Genomic DNA, 19218 nt, shown 5'->3' with positions numbered 1-19218 from the left:
TGTTTCAGTGCAGTATACATTATTGAACCCATCTTACTCAGTCTCTCCCCAACCCCAAGGACAGTCCCATTCTACAACAGTGGCACCAGTATACTGATTGTAGATCCAAGAAATATGAAATCATTGACAGTTTCAATGATTTCTCCATTATCAGAATGTTGCCTATTTGTCCAGTGGTGAGGATTTTTTTCCCTTGAGATTGGAATGCAATCCATATTGAAGGTTGTAGTCTTTGATCTTCTACATCAAGTGCTTCAAGTCTTCCTCATTTTCATCAAGTAAGGTTTTGTCATCTGCATAATGAGGGTTACTGATGAGTCTTCTTCCAGTCCTGATCCACATTCTTCTTAATAGAGTCCAGCTTCTTGAATAATTTGCTCAGCATACAGATGATGGAGAAAGGATACAAACTTGAACCACACTTACACTTGCTTGCTTGTTTCTAATTTGCTCTTATCAGTACAGCACCTGTCTGTCAGTCTACTGTACTGTTGTAATTTGAGAATTGCTGTGATGTTGGAAGCTAAGGCTGCCAAATGTCATGGTGGATAGGCTGCAGCAAAGCTCACAGATTAAGACAGACAAAGAAAAAGGATTGACTTCCAAAATAATAGGCCTTTGAAAACCGTATGAATAACAAAAGAGTGCGGGTAGATAAAGTTTTAGAGGTAAAGACCAGGGAGAATTAATTAAAATGAGGAGAAACTACTGTAAGCATCCTTTAATAATTGGAATGTAGAATGTAAAAAATAGCAATGAAGGAAAACTGGAAGTAGTCCAATATGAAATGAAACGCATGAAGAACAATATTCCAGGCATTAGTCAATTGAAATGGACTGGTATGGGCCACTTGGAATCAACAATCATATAATCTATTATGCTGGAAATGAAAAATTGAGGAAGAATGATGTTACATTCATAGTGAAAAAAAAACAATTTCAAGATTTACCCCCAAGTACAATACTATCAATAACTGGTTGAATACTATACATAAGCATATATGAAAGACCTGTTATAAACACATGCACCAAAAATTAAAGCCAAAGAAGAGGAAATTAAGGATTTCTACCAACATTTGCAGGGAGCCCTGGTGATCTAGTGGTAAGAAGCTGTGCTGCAATCTCCAAGGCGCATGGTTTAAATCCACCAGCTTCTAAGTGAGAGAAGGCTGGGCAATCTCCTCCCATGCGATTAACTGCCACTGAAAACCTTCCAGAGGGTCATTTATAATGAAGGTCAACTTTCCCAGCATGATATCTCTGTCCAAAGACTGATTGCCCCTGAAAATAGGCCTAAAGAAAGGGAGAGGAAGCTGCACCATCCTTGCCTCTAAAGAACACTCTAGTTGCCCTTTCTTCAAGACAGGTTTGTGTTCTTTTGGCAATCCACAGTATACTTAGTATTCTGTCACAATTGAAAAACATTGATTTTTTTTTCCTCTGTTGCTGTGATGCTTGAAGCTAGGACACTGGTATTTCAGATATCAGCAGGATATATGGGTTTCAGCAGAACTTCTAAAATAAAACTTACCAAGAAGCACTACTGGCCATCCTCTTCTTTAATAGCAAGCCTTCAAAAACCTCTGCAGATAATAGAAGAAGATAGTACCACTGCTGTTGTTGCTGTTAGAAGCCATCAAGTTGAATACAACTCATAGCAACCCCAAGAACAACAGATCTGAATTCTGCCCTATCCTCTGCCATTCTCATAATCAGTAATTTGAACTTGAGCTCATTGCTGTAGTCACTATGTCGATCCATGTCATTGACGGTTTTGCTCTCTTTCACTGGCCTCCACCTTTCCAAGCATGATGTCCCTTTCTAAGGAATAGCCCTCCTAAGATGCCCAAAGTATGTGAGATGAAGCTTTGCCATCCTCCCCTTTATGGAGCACTCTAACTGTACTTTCTATAAGACATCTGTTTGTTCTTTTGCTGGTCCATGGGGATATTCATTACTCTTCTCCCACACCAAAATTCAAATACATTGGTAATTTCTTCTGTCATCCTTCTTCACTATCCAGCTCTCTGATGCATTGCAAATGACTGAAAATACCATGGTCTGAGTCAGGTGTACCTGAGTCTTTAAAGAGACATTATTGTTCCTCAGTTCATTGGAGAGGTCCCTGACTGTACACTTTCCCAATGCAATACATCTTTTGATCTCTTGACTGCTAACGCCAAGGGTGTTGATTACGGATCCAAGTAAAATTACATTGTTAATAATCTTACTCTTTTCTCCATCTTTCATGATGTTGCCTGTTGGCCCAATGGCTAGGATTCTGTTTTCTTGATGTTGAGATGTAATCCATACTGAAGGCTGTAGTCTTTGCTTTCTGCAGCAAGCATCATTTCAGGTCTTCTTCACTTTCAACAAACAAGGTTGTATCCTCTGCATAATGCAGAGTGTTGATGAGTCTTCCTCTGATTGTGATGATTCTTCTTCATAAATTCAACTTCTTGATTTATGTATTCAGCATACAGATGAAATAGATACAGAGAAAGGATACAGCTCTGACACACATCTTTATTTTAAACCATGTAGTGTTCCTTTGCTCTGTTCAGACAGCAGCTTCTTGTTCTTGGCATAGGTTTTCTTTTTTTTCCTTTTTGAAACATAGCCAATTTTATTCAAATTTTCCAAAATTTATACTCAGCTGTTGTTTCTAAAATGTGTGCCATACTTTTCATAATGGTTTTATTCGTTTTCTCATCTTTTTTCTTTAAAAATTCTTCAGTAGAAGCCAGAGTCTTGAGTTGCCCAGTTAGGAGCCTCTGACCTACTGTTCTGATTACGTTTCTTTTCAATATTCATGGCCAGCATCTGGCTTCTAAAGGAAAGGCTTTTGGTCTTTTCAATCACTTGCTGATCAGGTGAGACTGCATTGTTACCCATAACCACATGACCTAATTTTGAATCAATCTTGGCATCCAGTCTTGCATTTCTAATCAAATTCACAATCCACCTTTCAGCTTCTTCTGGGGTCATGTTCAGTTTATCTGCCAACATGTTAATGCTGATACACTGATGAATGCGACAAAATGTTTCAAATATGAAGAGACGAGCATTTTCAATGAAATCCTCAAGACAAGCCACCAAGAAAAGTCATTCACAAGCACTGATTCACATTCTCTTAGTTTTTTCTGAGCTCCATCAAAGTCAAAGGTAACATATAAGCATTCAACAAACTCTGTAATTGGGTCTTTGTATGTGTAGGATTCCTGCTGAATAACCTTGACAAGGTCTTTGAGCACCTGCCGGCGTTTTCGAACATCTTTGTTTGTTATGACTGCTGTAGTCAAATAGCAGAGAATATGTGGACGCATTGTCTGAATTGCATTAAGATACTGCGGCTGGTAAAGAAAGAGGTCAATAATGTTATCTCGGCCTTTGGGGTGGTTGAAGAAAACAAACAGAAACCAGTGAATGAGCCATGTTCACTGCTGAAGAGAGTGGAGTGGAGAACTCACAGAGTTATTATCTATTGTCTCTTTTAATCGTGTAAGGTCTTCCATGGCTGCATCCTAATTCTGCATTAAGATTTCAGAGGCCAGTTTTCCCCAAATTGAACTCAAAGCATGTCTGTCTGTTGCTGGAACCAGCACTCTAAAAAAGTACAGGTATTCTGCTGCTCCTGAGTAATTCCCACATTCATACAGGAACTTTGCATATCTGTAGAGAGTATCTAAACATTCTTGCCTAAAACCATGCTTGTCTGCCAGGTAGGCAAATAGCATCCGACCATCCCTGGTTGACTGCATTTGTCTTGTAGTTAGTTTCTGGATCTTCAAACATCTTCACTATTGGTTCTGTCTCTGCCTGCAGTTGTTTTAGCTGTGCAACAACTGTGGTTCTTTTTTCTCTCAAAGCATGAGGAATATCATCGGAATAAAGGTTTTTGTATACATCCATAGCAAAGTCTACCATGTTGGTATCACTAAGAAGATCCAATTTCCCTTGTAATAATTCCTTTTCATTATATATCTCCTTCTCCGAGAGAAATTCTAGCAGCGGAAAGACCAGATGCCGATCCAAAAAGTGCGTGATGCGAGTAATCAGGTTGTACTCCGCCATCTTGCCCAGGAAAAGGAGCATCTGCGCTCGCAGAAACTTTATTGGTAGCGCTTGGCATAGGTGTTCTAACAGTACAATAATGTGTTATGGGATTCCCAATAGACAAATAAGAAAATTTAGCCCTCAAGCAAAGAGATTTAATCAGAGATATATCTATCTTTATTTATTTAAAAGTCTGCTAAGTACAAGACTAAAGTGAATGGTACTACATTATTTTAGATAGTACAGGACAAAAGTTATAGGAGTGTTTAACAATAAACTATAAGAAAGACTGGAATTTGGCTCAGAAGTGTTCAGACAGCCTTATGTGGCTAACAAATATGCAACAGTTGGCATTTCCTCAAGTGAAACCTGGATTCAATTCCTAGCCAATCTATTTAAAGTATACTCACCATTTCTATCAGTGAAAGCTTACAGTTTTCAGTGAAGCTTTTGCATTAAAAGTAGGTAGGAAGGCTTGATAGTCTATTTCTGGAAAGAATTCCAAAGAATTCCCAACCAGTGAAAAGCCAATGGATCACAGCAGTCAGGTTCCATGTGCTATGAGTAGATAGAGCTGTGTCTGTGCTGACTTGATAAAGCTAACAAGAAGTTCAACAAATTTTTTTTATTTTGTTTGGCTTTTAAACTTTCATGAGTCTTTCAAATAGTATTAAAAGAAAAACATATAACTAAAAAATTTAACGGTACCTAAAGAGAGATATTTTTCCTCTTTGTAATGCCCTTTTGCTCTCTTCATGGACGATATCCTTGAGTTATCCCTCAGCTCTTCTGGTCTTCAATCGTTGATGTTTGCTGCCTCAAACCTGTTCATGAGATGGTTTTTTAAATTCAGGTGCAATAGACTCAAGATCATATTTTGGTTCTTATGGACTTGTTTAAAATTTCTTCAACTTTACTTTGAACATGCAAATGAATAATTGATGGTCTGTTCCATGGTCAGTGACTGATTTTGACTGCTGATATTGATCTTCTCCAATGATTCTTTTTCCACAGATATAGTCAGTCTGATTCCTGTGCAGTTCATCAGGTGAGGTCCAAATGTAAAGTCAACTTTTGTGGTGCTTTGGTTTTTTTTTTAAATATATTTGCCATGAATAAATCAATGAATGTGCAAAATGTAGTCATTCCATTTTCAGCCTCATTCTGTCACCAAGACTCTACTTTCTAACTAACAGTTCTTTCCTCTTGGTTTCTGACTTTTGCATTTCAGTCACCAACAATTATTAATTCCATTTTGATTGCATGTTTGGTCAATTTAAGACTACAAATGTTGGTTGTTGTTGTATACTGTCAAATCAGAACCAACCCATAGCTGATACTTTGGTGGGTTTTCAGAGGCAGTTACTTGTACAGGAGGAGAGTGGCTATCCTTCTCCCATGGAGCAGCTGGTGGATCAAAAGGAGGGAAAAAAGAGTGACAGAGTGACTACCATGAAGAGCTTGAGTAGGACAGATTTAATGAGTATGGCAAAGTTTGTTGGTCAAGGGTCACTGTAAGTTGTAGTCAACTTGATGGCATCTAGCAACAACAATGATACTATAGGGAGCCCAGGTGTCTAGTGGTAAGGAGCTGTCCTGTCAGCCCAATGGCACAAAATGTGAAATCATCAGCTGCTCCTCAGAAAGAGATGGGCAATCTCTCAGGCAATTTACAGTCTCTAAAAACCTACTGGTGGATCAGCTATGGGTCAGTTCAAACGTGGAGGCACACAACAACAATGCATTCAAAGGTGAGGCCACTCTGGAGGTTTGAATCTGCCCAACACGCCATAAAAGAAAGATTAGCAATCTCTTCCCTTTTCATTTATAGCCTCTGAAATCTCATTACAGGTTCAGTTGGTTCTGACAAAAGGCAGTGAGTTTTTTACAATCATAATGTCTGTATCACTTTCCATGTTGATTTTTCATGCAACCTGTTGTTGTTATGTGCTATCAACTACAACTCACAGCAATCCTATGAACAATGGATCTGAACCCTCCTCTATCTTGCATTACTCTCATGATGTACAATATACTAACTGTGGTCTGATCATACAGACAAGTGGAACTATTTGTTACCTTCCCTATCATAGGAATTAAAATGCTTTAAAAGAGCACATTCCTTTCTTGGCAGTCACATCATACTAGTATTTGGTGTCATCAAGCAGACTACAACTTATAGAGCCCCTATGAACAACAGAAAAAAAAAACAACCTCTTAATAAAAAAAAAAAAAACTCTTAAAAAAAAAATGAACAACAGATCTGAACACTGTTCTAATCTGCACCATGCTCATAATGCCTGATATGCCTGCACCAAATCACTTGGTAATATTGCACACAAATAAAATTTGTAGATGATTACATGTAAGAGATCCAGTCCTTAATACTGCATAACACTGCTGTTATAAAATGGGATAGAGATGGAGGGGTGAGGAGAGAACGGGAAAATAATAGAAAGATAATGAACACTGCAACAGAACAGATGAGGGTAAGATAAATTTGAAAGGAATATATGATTAGGCATTATATGTACAACAATAACCTGGAACAAGGGGTGCACAGAAGGAAGGGCTGGTGGAAGGGAGAGGGGAGATGGAAGAAAATGTGCAACAATGAATTTTTTAAAAATACATTCTTTTCTAAACTTTGCTCTCACAAATAAAAAAGATATCTAGTCTTATGCACAAATGAACATAGATATAAAAGGCTTTACTCTCATCATGGTTAAATTTTACTTTATTCATTCTGATACCATATATAACCTAGGGAGATCTTTTAAAATTCTTATTCTGTATTGAGAAAGGGATGGTCAACCACCTCCTGTGTAATTTACTGTCTCTGAAAATCCACTGGTGGGTCAGCTATGGGTTGGTTCTGATGTGATGGCACACAACAACATATACACACAGGATGTGCCATCTCTTGCAGCTTTGTGCTGTCTAAAAATGGTAAGTCTTTTACAGCTTCACAACATTGATAAAATAAACTAGGGTCAAATATAGAGCCCTGTGACAAACAAGTTTCCTCTCTTATCTTTCCCATTAAGCTAGAATACACAAGCATGCTGTCGGAATTTGGTTTTCCAAAGCCTCTTGACTTTTCTAAGGCATTCTTTTTTATTTCCAACCACGGGTTCATGTCCAGATTTTCCGATCTTTCCTTGAAGATTCTGGATGAATGACATCTATTTTCCCAAACACTGAGGTAAATCTCACAAATTTACCTAAAATTCCTGTTTTGGCTTTCTTTACCTCCCTATGCAGGTTAGGGAGCTCTGGTAACCTGGAGCTGCACTTCAATACCAAAGGCACACGGTCTGAATTGAGTAGCTGCTCCACAACAGAAAGATGGGTAATCTCCTCCTGCGTAATTTATTGCCTCTGAAAACCCAATGGGGGTCAGCTATGGGTCAGTTCATACTCCACGACATACAACAACAACAATTCAGGATGGATTCTAAGGTTAGTTATTACTCTAAAATTTTCAGAGGCAGTAAATCACAAGGGAGGAGAATAACCACCGATTGAGGTATAGCTTAACGTCAGGCCATCAGGGCTATTACTTTACTTAACTCTTGTCATTTCCTTTCTCTGTTCCTCCACTCTCTTTTAGCTGTATTGAATATGTATTTACCATCTAACTAAAACCCCTTCTTATATTATAAAGCAGAGCATGTATTAAAAAAATATAATTAATAAACTAATAGGCTTTGCCTCCTGTGACTAATCATTTCTGTAAGTACCAAAAGTTCAAAGGTATTTTTTTTTCTCCAAAGGTATTTTAAGAGGTAGCCCATAAAGACATTTTAAGTAGTTACAAACCTACTCCTTCACATAAATCAAACAGACTTTGTTCTGAAGAACAGTATTATATAAACTATTAGAAGAATTATATTCAAGTGATTAACAGTAGATTTCCTTCTAGATGGAGCCTATGCCACTTCTGGGTAGCAAGTGGGCACTTAAGGAAGTACATCAACTCTTCTGGAGTCTTCCTGTATGCTTACTTAGTGGAGGGTATTTCCATAAGCACTTTTCTTATTAGAAGATGTATCTTAACATTTAAAAAAAGGAGACCATTCCAAGTGCTTTAAAAAACCAAATTCATCAAATAATTATTGTTTCTTCAGCAGGAGGCATGATAACTGAGATACCTCAGACCATTTAAAAAGCCACTTCGAATTATTCCCACTGTTACTGAGTCAATTCAACTCACAGTGACACTAGTGACAGAGGACATAAGAGAACCATCCCACAGGTCTTTCAAGGCTTTTTTACAAAAGCAGACTGCCACATCTTTTTCCTGTAGAAGAGCTAGCAGATTCAAACCACTGACCTTTCAATTAGCAGTCAAACCCTTAACTACTATGCTGCTTTCCTAAAGGTCAGAATATTTAATTTAAAGGTCAGAAATCTTAATATTTTGCTGTAGCACCAATTAAAAGATTAAAGAAAATCTTTCTATCAAGCATAGCACACTATTATCATCTTGTGAAGATAACTTCCTTTAAAAAAATGAGAAAAGTGCTGGCAAGGAAAATCTGAGGTAGCCCTCAAGGCCAGGACACAAAGTATGGGCAGAATACTTCATTGGGTCATCCTGCTTTATGAAGAGGAATGTGGCATTAAGAGTGGAGGAAGATTCATTAATAATCTAAGGTATGCAGATGACACAATCTTGCTTGCCAAAACTGAGGAGGGCCTGAAGAATTTGCTGCAGGTCAAGGACTGCAGTCTTCAATATGGATTAAAGCTCAACATCGAGAAGACAAAGATTCTCACCAATGCGCCAATTAGCAGACCATGACAGATGGAGAAAAGACTGAGAATGTTAACAATTTCATCTTACTCACAATCAATACTCTTGGCATCAGCAGTCAGGAATAAGTAGCCAGAAACACACTTCAACCTTATTCAGCAAGCTATAGACAAATGATCATTTCTAAGTGTTTAAATAACATAAAGAGAGTTATCTTATTTAAGTTGATTGTTTTAAGATCAATTTAAACAACTTTCTAATAAAAAAAAAAAAAAGACAAGCTACATTGAAACAATCTGCTATCAGGGAACTGTCCACAGTGCTTATGAGCAATGATGTCAGTCTAGAGACTAAGGTGTACCTGGCCATGGCCTTTACAGGTATTGCTACACATCAGAGAGCTAGACAACAACTAAGGATGACAGAAAAATAGTTGATGCCTTTGGGTAGAGGTGTTAAAGAAGAGTATTTAACATTTCATGGTTTGCCAAAAAAACAAACAAGTTTGTCCTAGATAGAGTGAAACCAAGTTGTTCCTTGCAGGCAAGGAGTTTGAAGCTCCATCTGACATACCCTGGGCATGTTGTCAGGAGAGACCAGTCCTTGGAAAAGGATATTAGGCTGGGAGGATAGAGGGATGACACAAGAAAGGGAAACCCAGGATAAGATGGATTGACACAGTAATCAGGGTAATGTGGGTAGGTGTGTCAGACAGTGAGATTGGCTCAGGATAGGATAGGTTCAGAGGTATGGTGCATAGGATCGCTATGAGTCGCAAATGACTTGACAACACAAAACAACAGCAACAACACAAACTCTCAAGACAGTGTTGAGACTAAAAACCTCTTTATTTACAGAATAGTGTCTACTATTAAACACAAGAAAGCAATTTCTAGCATCAGTTCACCCAAACTAAGTAACTGTTCTTTCTTAGCTTCTTACAGGTAATAGGAATGACTCTGTCTCTTTAACCTGAGTTATTCCACATCTAACTCTATAAAATATGGCGCTGAAAATTAAGAATCTTCCTTAATTGCCACCAGAAATTAGGAGTTGATGAAGAAAAAAAAAACACCAAACCAACAGGTCCTACAATGATCCAGAAAAAGCACTTCAAACAGAACTCAAGAGACCTTGGTTTTCCTCCTGTTTTTTTCACTATTAGTGCACCATCACTTCTAAAGAAAGCTTTTCTCTAATCTACAATAGTATTGTTCTTGTTATAGCTTGTCAAGTAGAACTCATAGTGATCCTATAAACAAAAGATCTGAACCCTGTCCCATCCTGTGCCATCCTTGTCATCTCTGAAATATCTGAGCCAATTGCTGCAGTCATTATGTCATTCCAACTCCTTGAGGGGCTTCCTCTCTTTCACTGACCTTCTACCTTTCTTACCATGATGATGTCCTTTTCCAAGGAATACCTCCTTTTGGAAACATACCCAAAGTATGTGAGAGAAGCTTCACCATCGTTGCTTCTACAAAACACTCTGGCTGCACATTCTCCAAGATCTGTCTGTTGGGGGTTTTGGCAGTCTATGGGATATTCTGTACTCTTCTCCAACACCACAGTTCAAAGGTATCAATTCTTTATCTATCATGCTTAGTAACTCTCTAGTTCTCAGACACATAGCAAGTCATTAAAAAGACCATGGCTTAAATCAGGTGCACTTTAGTTTTCAAACTGTTATCATTGATCTTTAGTACCTTGGAGAGGTCCTGGACAGCACCTTCCCAATGCAATAGATCTTTTAATTTCCTGACTGCTAGTGCCAAGGGTGTTGCTTATAGATCTAAGTAAGATGAAATTACTGACAATTTAAATCGTTTCTCTATCTATCATTATGGTGCCTACTGAACTAGTGAGGAATTTTGTTTTCTTGATGTTGAGATGAAATCCATATTGAAGGCAGTAGCCTTTGATCTTCTGCAGTATGTAAAGATTCAAATTTATAAGAGAAACTACCTTTAGTGAAAATAGACTATCATTTATTTCCTTACTATTTCTCACTGTCTAAATGCTATCATTTCCTTATTATTTCTCACTATCTAAATATTTCTTTTATTAAATTTTTATTATTCATGTCAATGAAAATTTACAGAGACTTTGGATTTCCAATATTCATTGCTGCAGATTTCTCCCTGCCCCCCCTCCCAGTACACTCCCCTCTTTGAAAAGTAAAATTCTTTCATTGTTTTACAACCCCTCCCCCCAGGTCCACTCCACTATACAGCCTTCACTCTGGACTCCAGTCATGACAAAAATACCTAATCACATATCCCTTTTAAACAGTTTTCTCCCTCATCTGTTTCAATGAAGTATACATTATTTATCCCATCTTTCTCAGTCTCCCCCCCCCCGCAATCCCAATGTCAGTTCTGTTTTACAACAGTGGCACCATGCAGTATTTGTCCTTTTGTGACTGAGATACTGCACTCAACATAATATCCTCCAGAGTCATCCATTTTGAATAATATTGCATGAGTTCCTTGCTTTTCAATGCAGCATAGTATTGCATTGTATGAATATATCACAGCTTCTCTATCCATTCGTTTGTTGATGGGCACTTAGGTTGTTTCCAACTCCTTGCTATTGTGAACAAAGTCATGATAAACATCGGTGTGCATATATCTGCTTGTGTGGCAGTTATGGTCTCTTTGGGGCATATTTCCAGTAGTGGAATTGCTGGGTCAAATGGTATCTCTATTTGCAACTTTTTGAGAAAGCGCCATACAGCCTTCCACAGTGGTTGCACCATTTTACACTCCCACCAACAGTGAATAAGGGTTCCAGTTTCTCCACAACCTCACCAGCATTTGTTGCTTGCTGTTCTGTTAAATTTTGCTATTCTGACTGGGGTGAGATGATATCTCACAGCTGTTTTGATTTGCATCTCTCTTAGAGCTAGGGATTTTGAACACTTCTTCATGTATTTGTTGGCTATCTGAATATCTTCTATGGTGAAGTGTCTGCTCATATCCTGTGCCCATTTTTCTACTGGATTATTTACCTTTATCTTGTTGTGGTGCTCAAGTATTTTATAAATTCTAGATATAAGTCCCTTATCTGATATGTCATTACCAAATACTTTTTTCCCAGTCTGTGGCTTCCCTTTTTACCCTGTTGGATAAGTTTTTGGCTGTGCATAGGGACTGATTCTTAGAAGGTCCCATTCATCTATTTTATCTTCTCCTAGTTGTAGATACTATCTAAGTATTTTAAGGTTAAGTATCAAAAGATTGTTATCTTTTAAACATTCCCACACAGATATTATAATTTTTTCCTTCCATTTTCATGATTACAATACAAACATAACATGATCTTACAAAAAAACTAAAGCCACAAGGCACTCTGTGTGGGTAATACAGAAATGCTGTACATCCTGAGTTAAGAGGTAGTGACAGATAAAAAACCTACGTTATGCAGGTGGAACAACCTTGTTTACTGAAACTGAGGAGGACCTGAAGTGCTTGTTTCAGAAAGTCAAGGACTGTAGTCTTCAATATAGACTGAAGATCAATATCAAGAAGACAAAATGCTCACCACTGACAACTGACAACACCATGATGGATGGAGAAGATACTGAGGTTGTTAACAGTTACAGTTTGTTCAGCTCCAAAATCAACACTCTTGGCACCACCAGTCAGGAAATCAAAAGACAGATTGCATTAGGTAAATCTGCTGTCAGGGAGCTCTCCAGACTACTGAGAAGCAATGACATCAGTCTAGAGACTAAGATGTGCCAAGTATAGTCTTCACAATTATTTGCTACGCATCAGAGAGCTGGAGAATGATTAAGGATGACAGAAGAAGAATTGATGCCCTTGAGTTGTGGTGCTGGAGAAGAGTCTTGAACATACCACGGATCACAAGAAAACAAATAGGTCTGTCTTGGAGAGGGTGAAACCAAGTTTCTCTGGCATTTAGAAGCTCCCTCTCACATATTTTTTGGGCATGTGGCCAGGAGGGACCAATCCTTGGAGAAGGACAGCATGCTTGGAGGGGTAGAGGGACAGAGTAAGAGAGGAAGGCACCTGATGAGATGGACTAATACAGTGGTTGAGGTAATGGGGGTAGGTGTATCAGACTCGGTGAGACTGGGTCAGGACAAGGGATGCTTTAGAGCTGTTGTACATAGGATCTCTATGAGTCACAGGCAACTCAACTGCACATAACTACAACAACAAGAACAAAGATGTATACATCTGTCAAGGAACTGGACACTTAAAATCATAGTATGTAAATTATACATCAACAGACTTAATTTCTTTAAAATCTTCATTAGATTTTAACCTTTTTAGCCTTTTACTGTCTCTTCATCTTCTTAACTCCTATCACTTCTATTTCTACTCCATTTTAGCTACCCATTGTGAATATGAGTAAGAAACAAACAGTTCATGCCTTCAAGGAGTTTACAGTATAGAAAGATACTCTAAGACATTCTACAATAGGTATATTGAAAGGGCACTCTGGGATGCATGAGGTGTAACTAACTGGGTTTTATAATAACAAAAACTTAATATGCCTCTATGTGTATAATTCTAAAATTCCCCTTTCAGATCAAACATGTAGAACTTTAAAATGTGTTGCTATTAAGACCTTTGATCCAGTATTTCTCACCAGTTTCCCCAGAATTCCTATACTGATTTACCTCCTTGTTTAGATTGGATTCTAGGATTAGTCATTACCCAAATAGGTCCGCTCATACATTTTCGCCATTCCTCCATCTACAGTTATCTCTTCATCAATCACTACTAAAGTTGCTAAAATATATTATTGATGGCCATCCTCAGGCACTTATGAGTATACTATATAGGGAGCTCTGGTGGCCTTGTGGCAAGAAGCTGCAATGAGGCGAGCTCTGGTGGCCTAGTGGCAGGAAACTGCACTGCAATCCCAGAGGTACGCGGCTCAAATCCACCTGATGCTCTGCTGAAGAAGGAGGAACAATTGCCTCCTGTACCAGTCAGATCCATGTAAAATAAATAAATAAATAAATAAAATAAAATTTAAAAAATAAAAAAATAAGAAGCTGCAATGAAATCCTTAGGGTGTGCAGTTCGAATCCACCAGATGTTCTACTGGAGAAGTGGAGCAATCTCCTCCTGTGCCAGTCAGATCCAATTCAATGGTACACAAGAAGAATATCAGGATACATCATTAAATAAGTCAGCATGACCTTCCTTTCATAGAATTTATATTCTGGTGAGGGATAGATATAATTAGTATGCAAATAAAGAAAATACAGCAACTAAAGTTTGTGATAGGTGCTCTGGAGGAAACAAAAAAGGTTCTTGGGCGGGGAGGGATTGCATAACAGTGAAAGAGTTTTACTTTTCAAGGAGAAGAGTGAATTGGGGGAGAGGGTGTGGGCAGGGAAACCCTAAGTCTCTGTAAACTTGCATTTAAATTATTTTTTTTTAAAAGGGTTCTTTGGGGGAACTCTGGTGGCCTAGTGGCAAGAAGCTGCACTGCAATCCCAGAGGAACACGGTTCGAATCCACCAGATGCTCTGCCGGAGAAGGAGGCGCAATATCCTCCTGTACCAGTCAGATCTGATTTGACAGTACACGCACACAAAATAATAAAATTTTTTTAAAAAAAAGGGTTCTTTGACAGAAGAGGATAATAAGAAACAACCTCTTACACAGGTAAAGAATCAAAAAAGGCAGAGGAGAAGTGTTTTAGAAAAACTGTGTAGGAAGCAAGGCAAAGAAGTCCTCATGGTAGACTGGTTAAAGAATTCAGCTGCTAACTAAAAGGTTCAAACTCACCAGCTGCTTCTTAGGAGAAAGTTGAGGCAGTTTACTCCTTTATTTACAGCCGTGCGATTCATATGGGAAGTTCTACTTTTCTCACAGAGTGCTACAATCCCAAAGGCATGACTAGAATCCACCAGCTGCTTCTTAGGAAAAAAGATGGGCAATCTTCTCCTGTGCAATTTACTGTCTCTGAAAATCTGCTTGAGGGTCAGCTATGAGTTGGTAAATGGAGCTCTGGTGGAATAGTGGTGATAAGCTGCACTGCAATCCTAAAGGCACATGTTTCAAATCCATCAGCTTATTCCATAAGAGAGGATGGGCAATCTTTTCCCACGTGATTTACTGCCTCTGAAAACCCACTGGAGGCTCAGCCATGAGTGAGTCATAACTCAATGGAATACAATTTTTCTTAGGAGGGAGCTCTACTGGCTTAGTAGTAGGGAATGTGTTGTCCATCCAAAGGTATGTGATTCAAATCCATCACCTACTCCACAGGAGACAGATGGGCAATCTCCTTCAGAAAGATTTACTATCTCTGAAAACCCACTGGAGTGTCAACTATGAATTAGTTCTGACTTGACAACAACAACTCTTCTGATAGTCATATAAGTCATAATTGACTCAATGGCAGTAAGGAAGCAAAGCAAAGCAAAGCAAAGCCTCTGAAGGGAGTGTGGGTTTGGGTTTATTTTAGAATGTAAGAAATCAAAATGGCTAACATGAGCAAAGAGAAAGTAAAAAAAAAATGAAGTGGGGATATAATAGTCTGATCAAGTAGCATATTGTCATGAGTTTAGACTATTCGAGCAATTATACAAAGGCACTGAAAGATGCTGAAGGATTTAACAGGAGATTCACATGATCATATTTCATTTAAAGAGATCACTATGGCTACATCCTGAAGAATGGACTGGAGACAAGAAGGTACATTTAAAGAGAGACTAATTTTGGTTTGTCTTTGCAATTGTTTTGGCTTGGAGGAGAAAGGTAGAGACATAGAGTTGTTTGGATTCAAGAGCTGTGGAGGTATCATTACTGAGGCAGGGATATCAACACTCTTGATTCGTCATCTTCTTTTCCCCACACAGAATATTTCCACTGAGTATGTTGGCCACCACTGCCATGAACTAGTCAAAAAGTAGGGATCCAAAGGTCATCTCTGTTTCCTCCCTTTTCCCAAAATCCCTTCAAATTAATCTACTTTTATTTTTTGGGTTATCTCTCTAATGCAAGTCTTCATCAACTATGCAAGTAGTATCCTCACTACTCGTTCAGTCTGAAACACTTATCAAACATCCTAGTGAAGAAGCCAAGTCAGCAGCTGGATTTGTGATTCTGGAACACAGAAGTGAGGTGAACAAAAGATACAAATCAGGAACTAAACATGTATGGATGGTAGTCAAAGTCGCAGAACTAACTACATGAATTCATATAAGCAGAGACTGCTGACAAGGTTAAGAAGAGTTCAGTGTCATGCAAGAGACGCATTCTAAGATTGAATAAAAGAAAAAGATCCAGCTAAAGAAAACAGAAGCGTTGGCAAATCACTCCATGACCCTCTGGATTCCCAGTACTATCTCAGTACTCATCTTCTTGAAGTCAATAAACCAACCTCTCCTAGAAGGTATTCTATGGCATTGCACTATTCTCATCTACCCGCTTGGCTATTCTTTTATGGGGTAGCGGGGAGGGGGTCTTCACTGTTTATTTTCCACCATCATCTTCTCCTAAAGTTCCTGTTCATTTCTTCATTCCTTCTCTTTATACCTCCCTCACCTCCCACTCCCTTTTTCTCCCTCTCTCTCATACTCGTGTGCCATACACGCGCGCACACACACACACACCTTCTTCCTAGACTTTATAATCTAAGATTTAAGAATTAGCAAAGTTTACTCATGAGAATACAATTTTTTAGACCTTCTACTCCAAATCTACAGAAACATTTTCCCAAATGATTCTTAAGCAGCAATAGCTTTAATAAATGTCCAATAATTCATTCTTAACGTTTTGCCCTAATTGCATGTTAGATGCTGTTAGGAATAAAAGACTTCCTGCTCATCAAAAGCAGTGCTGCTGTGTATCATTGAGTTGGAACCCGACTCAGAGCTGGCCCTCCATTAGGTTTTCAAAGGCAGTAAATTATGTGGTTGGTGTCTAAGAAGGAAGTTTGATTTCAAGAAATCAGAAACTATAAAGAGGGACAGATTCCAAAGACTTAGTAACCTTACTTATGCATATTTATGTATTACTTTTGCATTCACTTGTTTAAAAATAATTCAAATAGAATCTTTGAGGTGTCTTTTTTTCTTCTCTTGACAGCAAAGATTAAGTATATTGGGAAGCCTTAGCTTAGTTCACTACAGACTAAAATTGATTGCAATAATTTTATAAAGGAAAAGAAAGTAGGATAGTCCCTGGAACCTCAATCAGCACAGGAGCTCATAAAGAGAATCATATCTGGTTCTACCATGACAAAAAACTACATGTGTTCATATTTGGACCTCTAAAATTCCTTTTTCTTTTGAAAATGTTCAGATTTTCCAATTATGTCAATAATATGGTCTATTGATATAACCCGTCTAATCTTCCCACAAGTTTTGGTTTTGCTTGTCTCTCTAATTCAGCCTGAATTCCAAAGCTAGCCACTGCAAAGTCACTGTATAGAGGATCAAGCCAAAAACCAAAAGAGGGGGAGAGGTTGGAAAGTTACAGGTCCTCACCCATTTACATCATCCTATCTTGTAAATATTCTTTGAGCCTAAGTCTTATCTGTGCCACCAGACTCTTGAGTTCCCTAAAGTTACATTACACTTCTCTTTGGAACCGCCACTATGCAAAACCCAAAGTCTTACCCAAGAAATTTAGTAATATTTCTTGAAGGAAACCATTTGCCACATAAATTCTAGTTCAATTCCTGTACCATTATCTCCAGTTCCAAGTAACTAGAGTCTAGACTGATGAGATTTTACTGTATCACCTGGAAAGAATTAATACAGCAAGCTTCAAATAATTATGAACCAAACTACAGCTCTTCTGAAAAAAAAAAAGTACTTTCTGTAATTTAAAAAGCACAAACCAACATTAAGATCATATAATTCTAACACTTCCAACTTTTGCAATTTGCTCATATTCCTTATTATCTTAAATATATGCCTCATCCTTTACAAATTTTTAAATTATATTCAAATGCTTTTTGAGAGAGGACAGTTGGAAGTAAGACATTGTTCTAGGCTGTGACTGAACCCTTACTTCAAATATCTTCCTAGCTAGTTTCCATCTCCTAGCTAGTCTCTTCAGTCCCGGAGGAGATTGACTTCTATAGACTACTCCATCCCCTCATCAAACAATGATAATATATTTGCAGTATTAAAATATTTGAAGAATGCCTTTATTAAAATTACAAACCAAAGAAACTTCAGAAATATGTGTATGTACTACACATTTTATCTGGAGCAATCAACACAATCCCTTGACATCATGCGATAATCAATATCTATTTTCTAAGTCTCTCTCCACTAGATGCCAGTGGCCTCCTCCAGAACATTCTCTGCCACTGACTGCCCCATGCCTCTTATCCTCCTTGGCCAGCTGTTTCACAACACTAACTCAGATTTGGTCATTATCAGGCCTTCCTACTCTTTCAAAGTGCAAGGAAAACGTATGGATTCCAATACCAATTCATGGTATTGTTCCGACTTGAAATATCTGAGAATCAATCCCTTCTTCGTCTTTTAAAAAAGATCAATGCGACAGACAGGTCTGTCTCAGTACCGAGGGCTGCGCCTGGGGTTCTCACAACGAAGCACTGCAGTCCCAGCACCCCACGTCTTGACACAAGTTGACAGTGGCAGCATTCCCTGCCACTGTGAGGCCGCAAATCTAGTCAGATTTGCAACCCAACCCCAGGTACTGCATTCTAGATTTCTGTCAAGAGGAGCTGGCTCTGCTTATCCCGGAAAAATGGCTCTTCCTCCAACCCCGCCTCGGCCCCTACAAACCATCAAACAGCATAACCGTTCTTTCTACTCAGGACAGAGACACGCTTAGGCTAGTCACGACAAATACATGGCAAAGTCATTCTATTCCGCAGACTTGGTCTGCAGGAATGTGGGTGATGATTAACTTTTTATTCTGTGGCTTCTTTTCCGATTAGCACATAAGACCCGGCTCCCCAGAGCCGCCATAAGGAGTGAAGCCGCACATCCACTAAGTGCAATGTGTAAGGAGCGGGGTAAAGGGAACAAAAATAACTTGCTAGCAAAGACTTACAGATGCCAGTTGCTGAGCGGTCTGAGCTAAGTCGGTGCTGACTTCCATCCTTTCCGCGCCATCAAGCTCCTCGTCCGCCATTTTGAGGGAAACTGACGCCCGCAGCTCTCGACCCCCGACCCAAGACGAGCAGAAACCTGTAGCCGGTCGGAGAAACAAGGGGCGACACTTTGACGACGGCCCCTGAAGCCGAGTTTGACGCAGAACCGAGGAGCGGCTTCCGGTCCGCTTCCCGGAAGCAAACGTCACCGCGGGAAAGGGTTTGAGGGTTGGGTTTGTTGAGGCTTCTTCCCCCCCCCCCCCTTTCCTTAGTTTCTTAGCCAGTTCTTGGTGTCTTTTTGGTCACGTCTGATTCCAGTGCTGGGAACTATTG

The 19218-nt window shown here is 38.9% G+C and overlaps 1 protein-coding gene and 1 pseudogene across 1 annotated transcript in view; both read right to left on the bottom strand.

Moving 5' to 3' along the window:
• The window catches only part of LOC102864537 (E3 ubiquitin-protein ligase UBR1-like), a 215554-nt gene extending 196621 nt beyond the window's left edge, over positions 1 to 18933 (bottom strand). The window contains 1 exon segment of the mRNA XM_006883213.1: positions 18846 to 18933. Within this exon segment, the coding sequence (XP_006883275.1) occupies positions 18846 to 18926 (81 nt within the window). The 5' untranslated portion in view covers positions 18927 to 18933.
• Positions 2733 to 4073, bottom strand: LOC102847540 (annotated as a pseudogene).
• Positions 18934 to 19218: the final 285 nt, after the last annotated feature.

Source organism: Elephantulus edwardii, unplaced genomic scaffold (assembly GCF_000299155.1).
Source record: "Elephantulus edwardii isolate Elephantulus edwardi_28Jun2011 unplaced genomic scaffold, EleEdw1.0 scaffold00026, whole genome shotgun sequence".
Lineage (NCBI taxonomy): Eukaryota > Metazoa > Chordata > Mammalia > Macroscelidea > Macroscelididae > Elephantulus > Elephantulus edwardii.
This window is presented reverse-complemented; position numbering and strand designations above follow the sequence as displayed.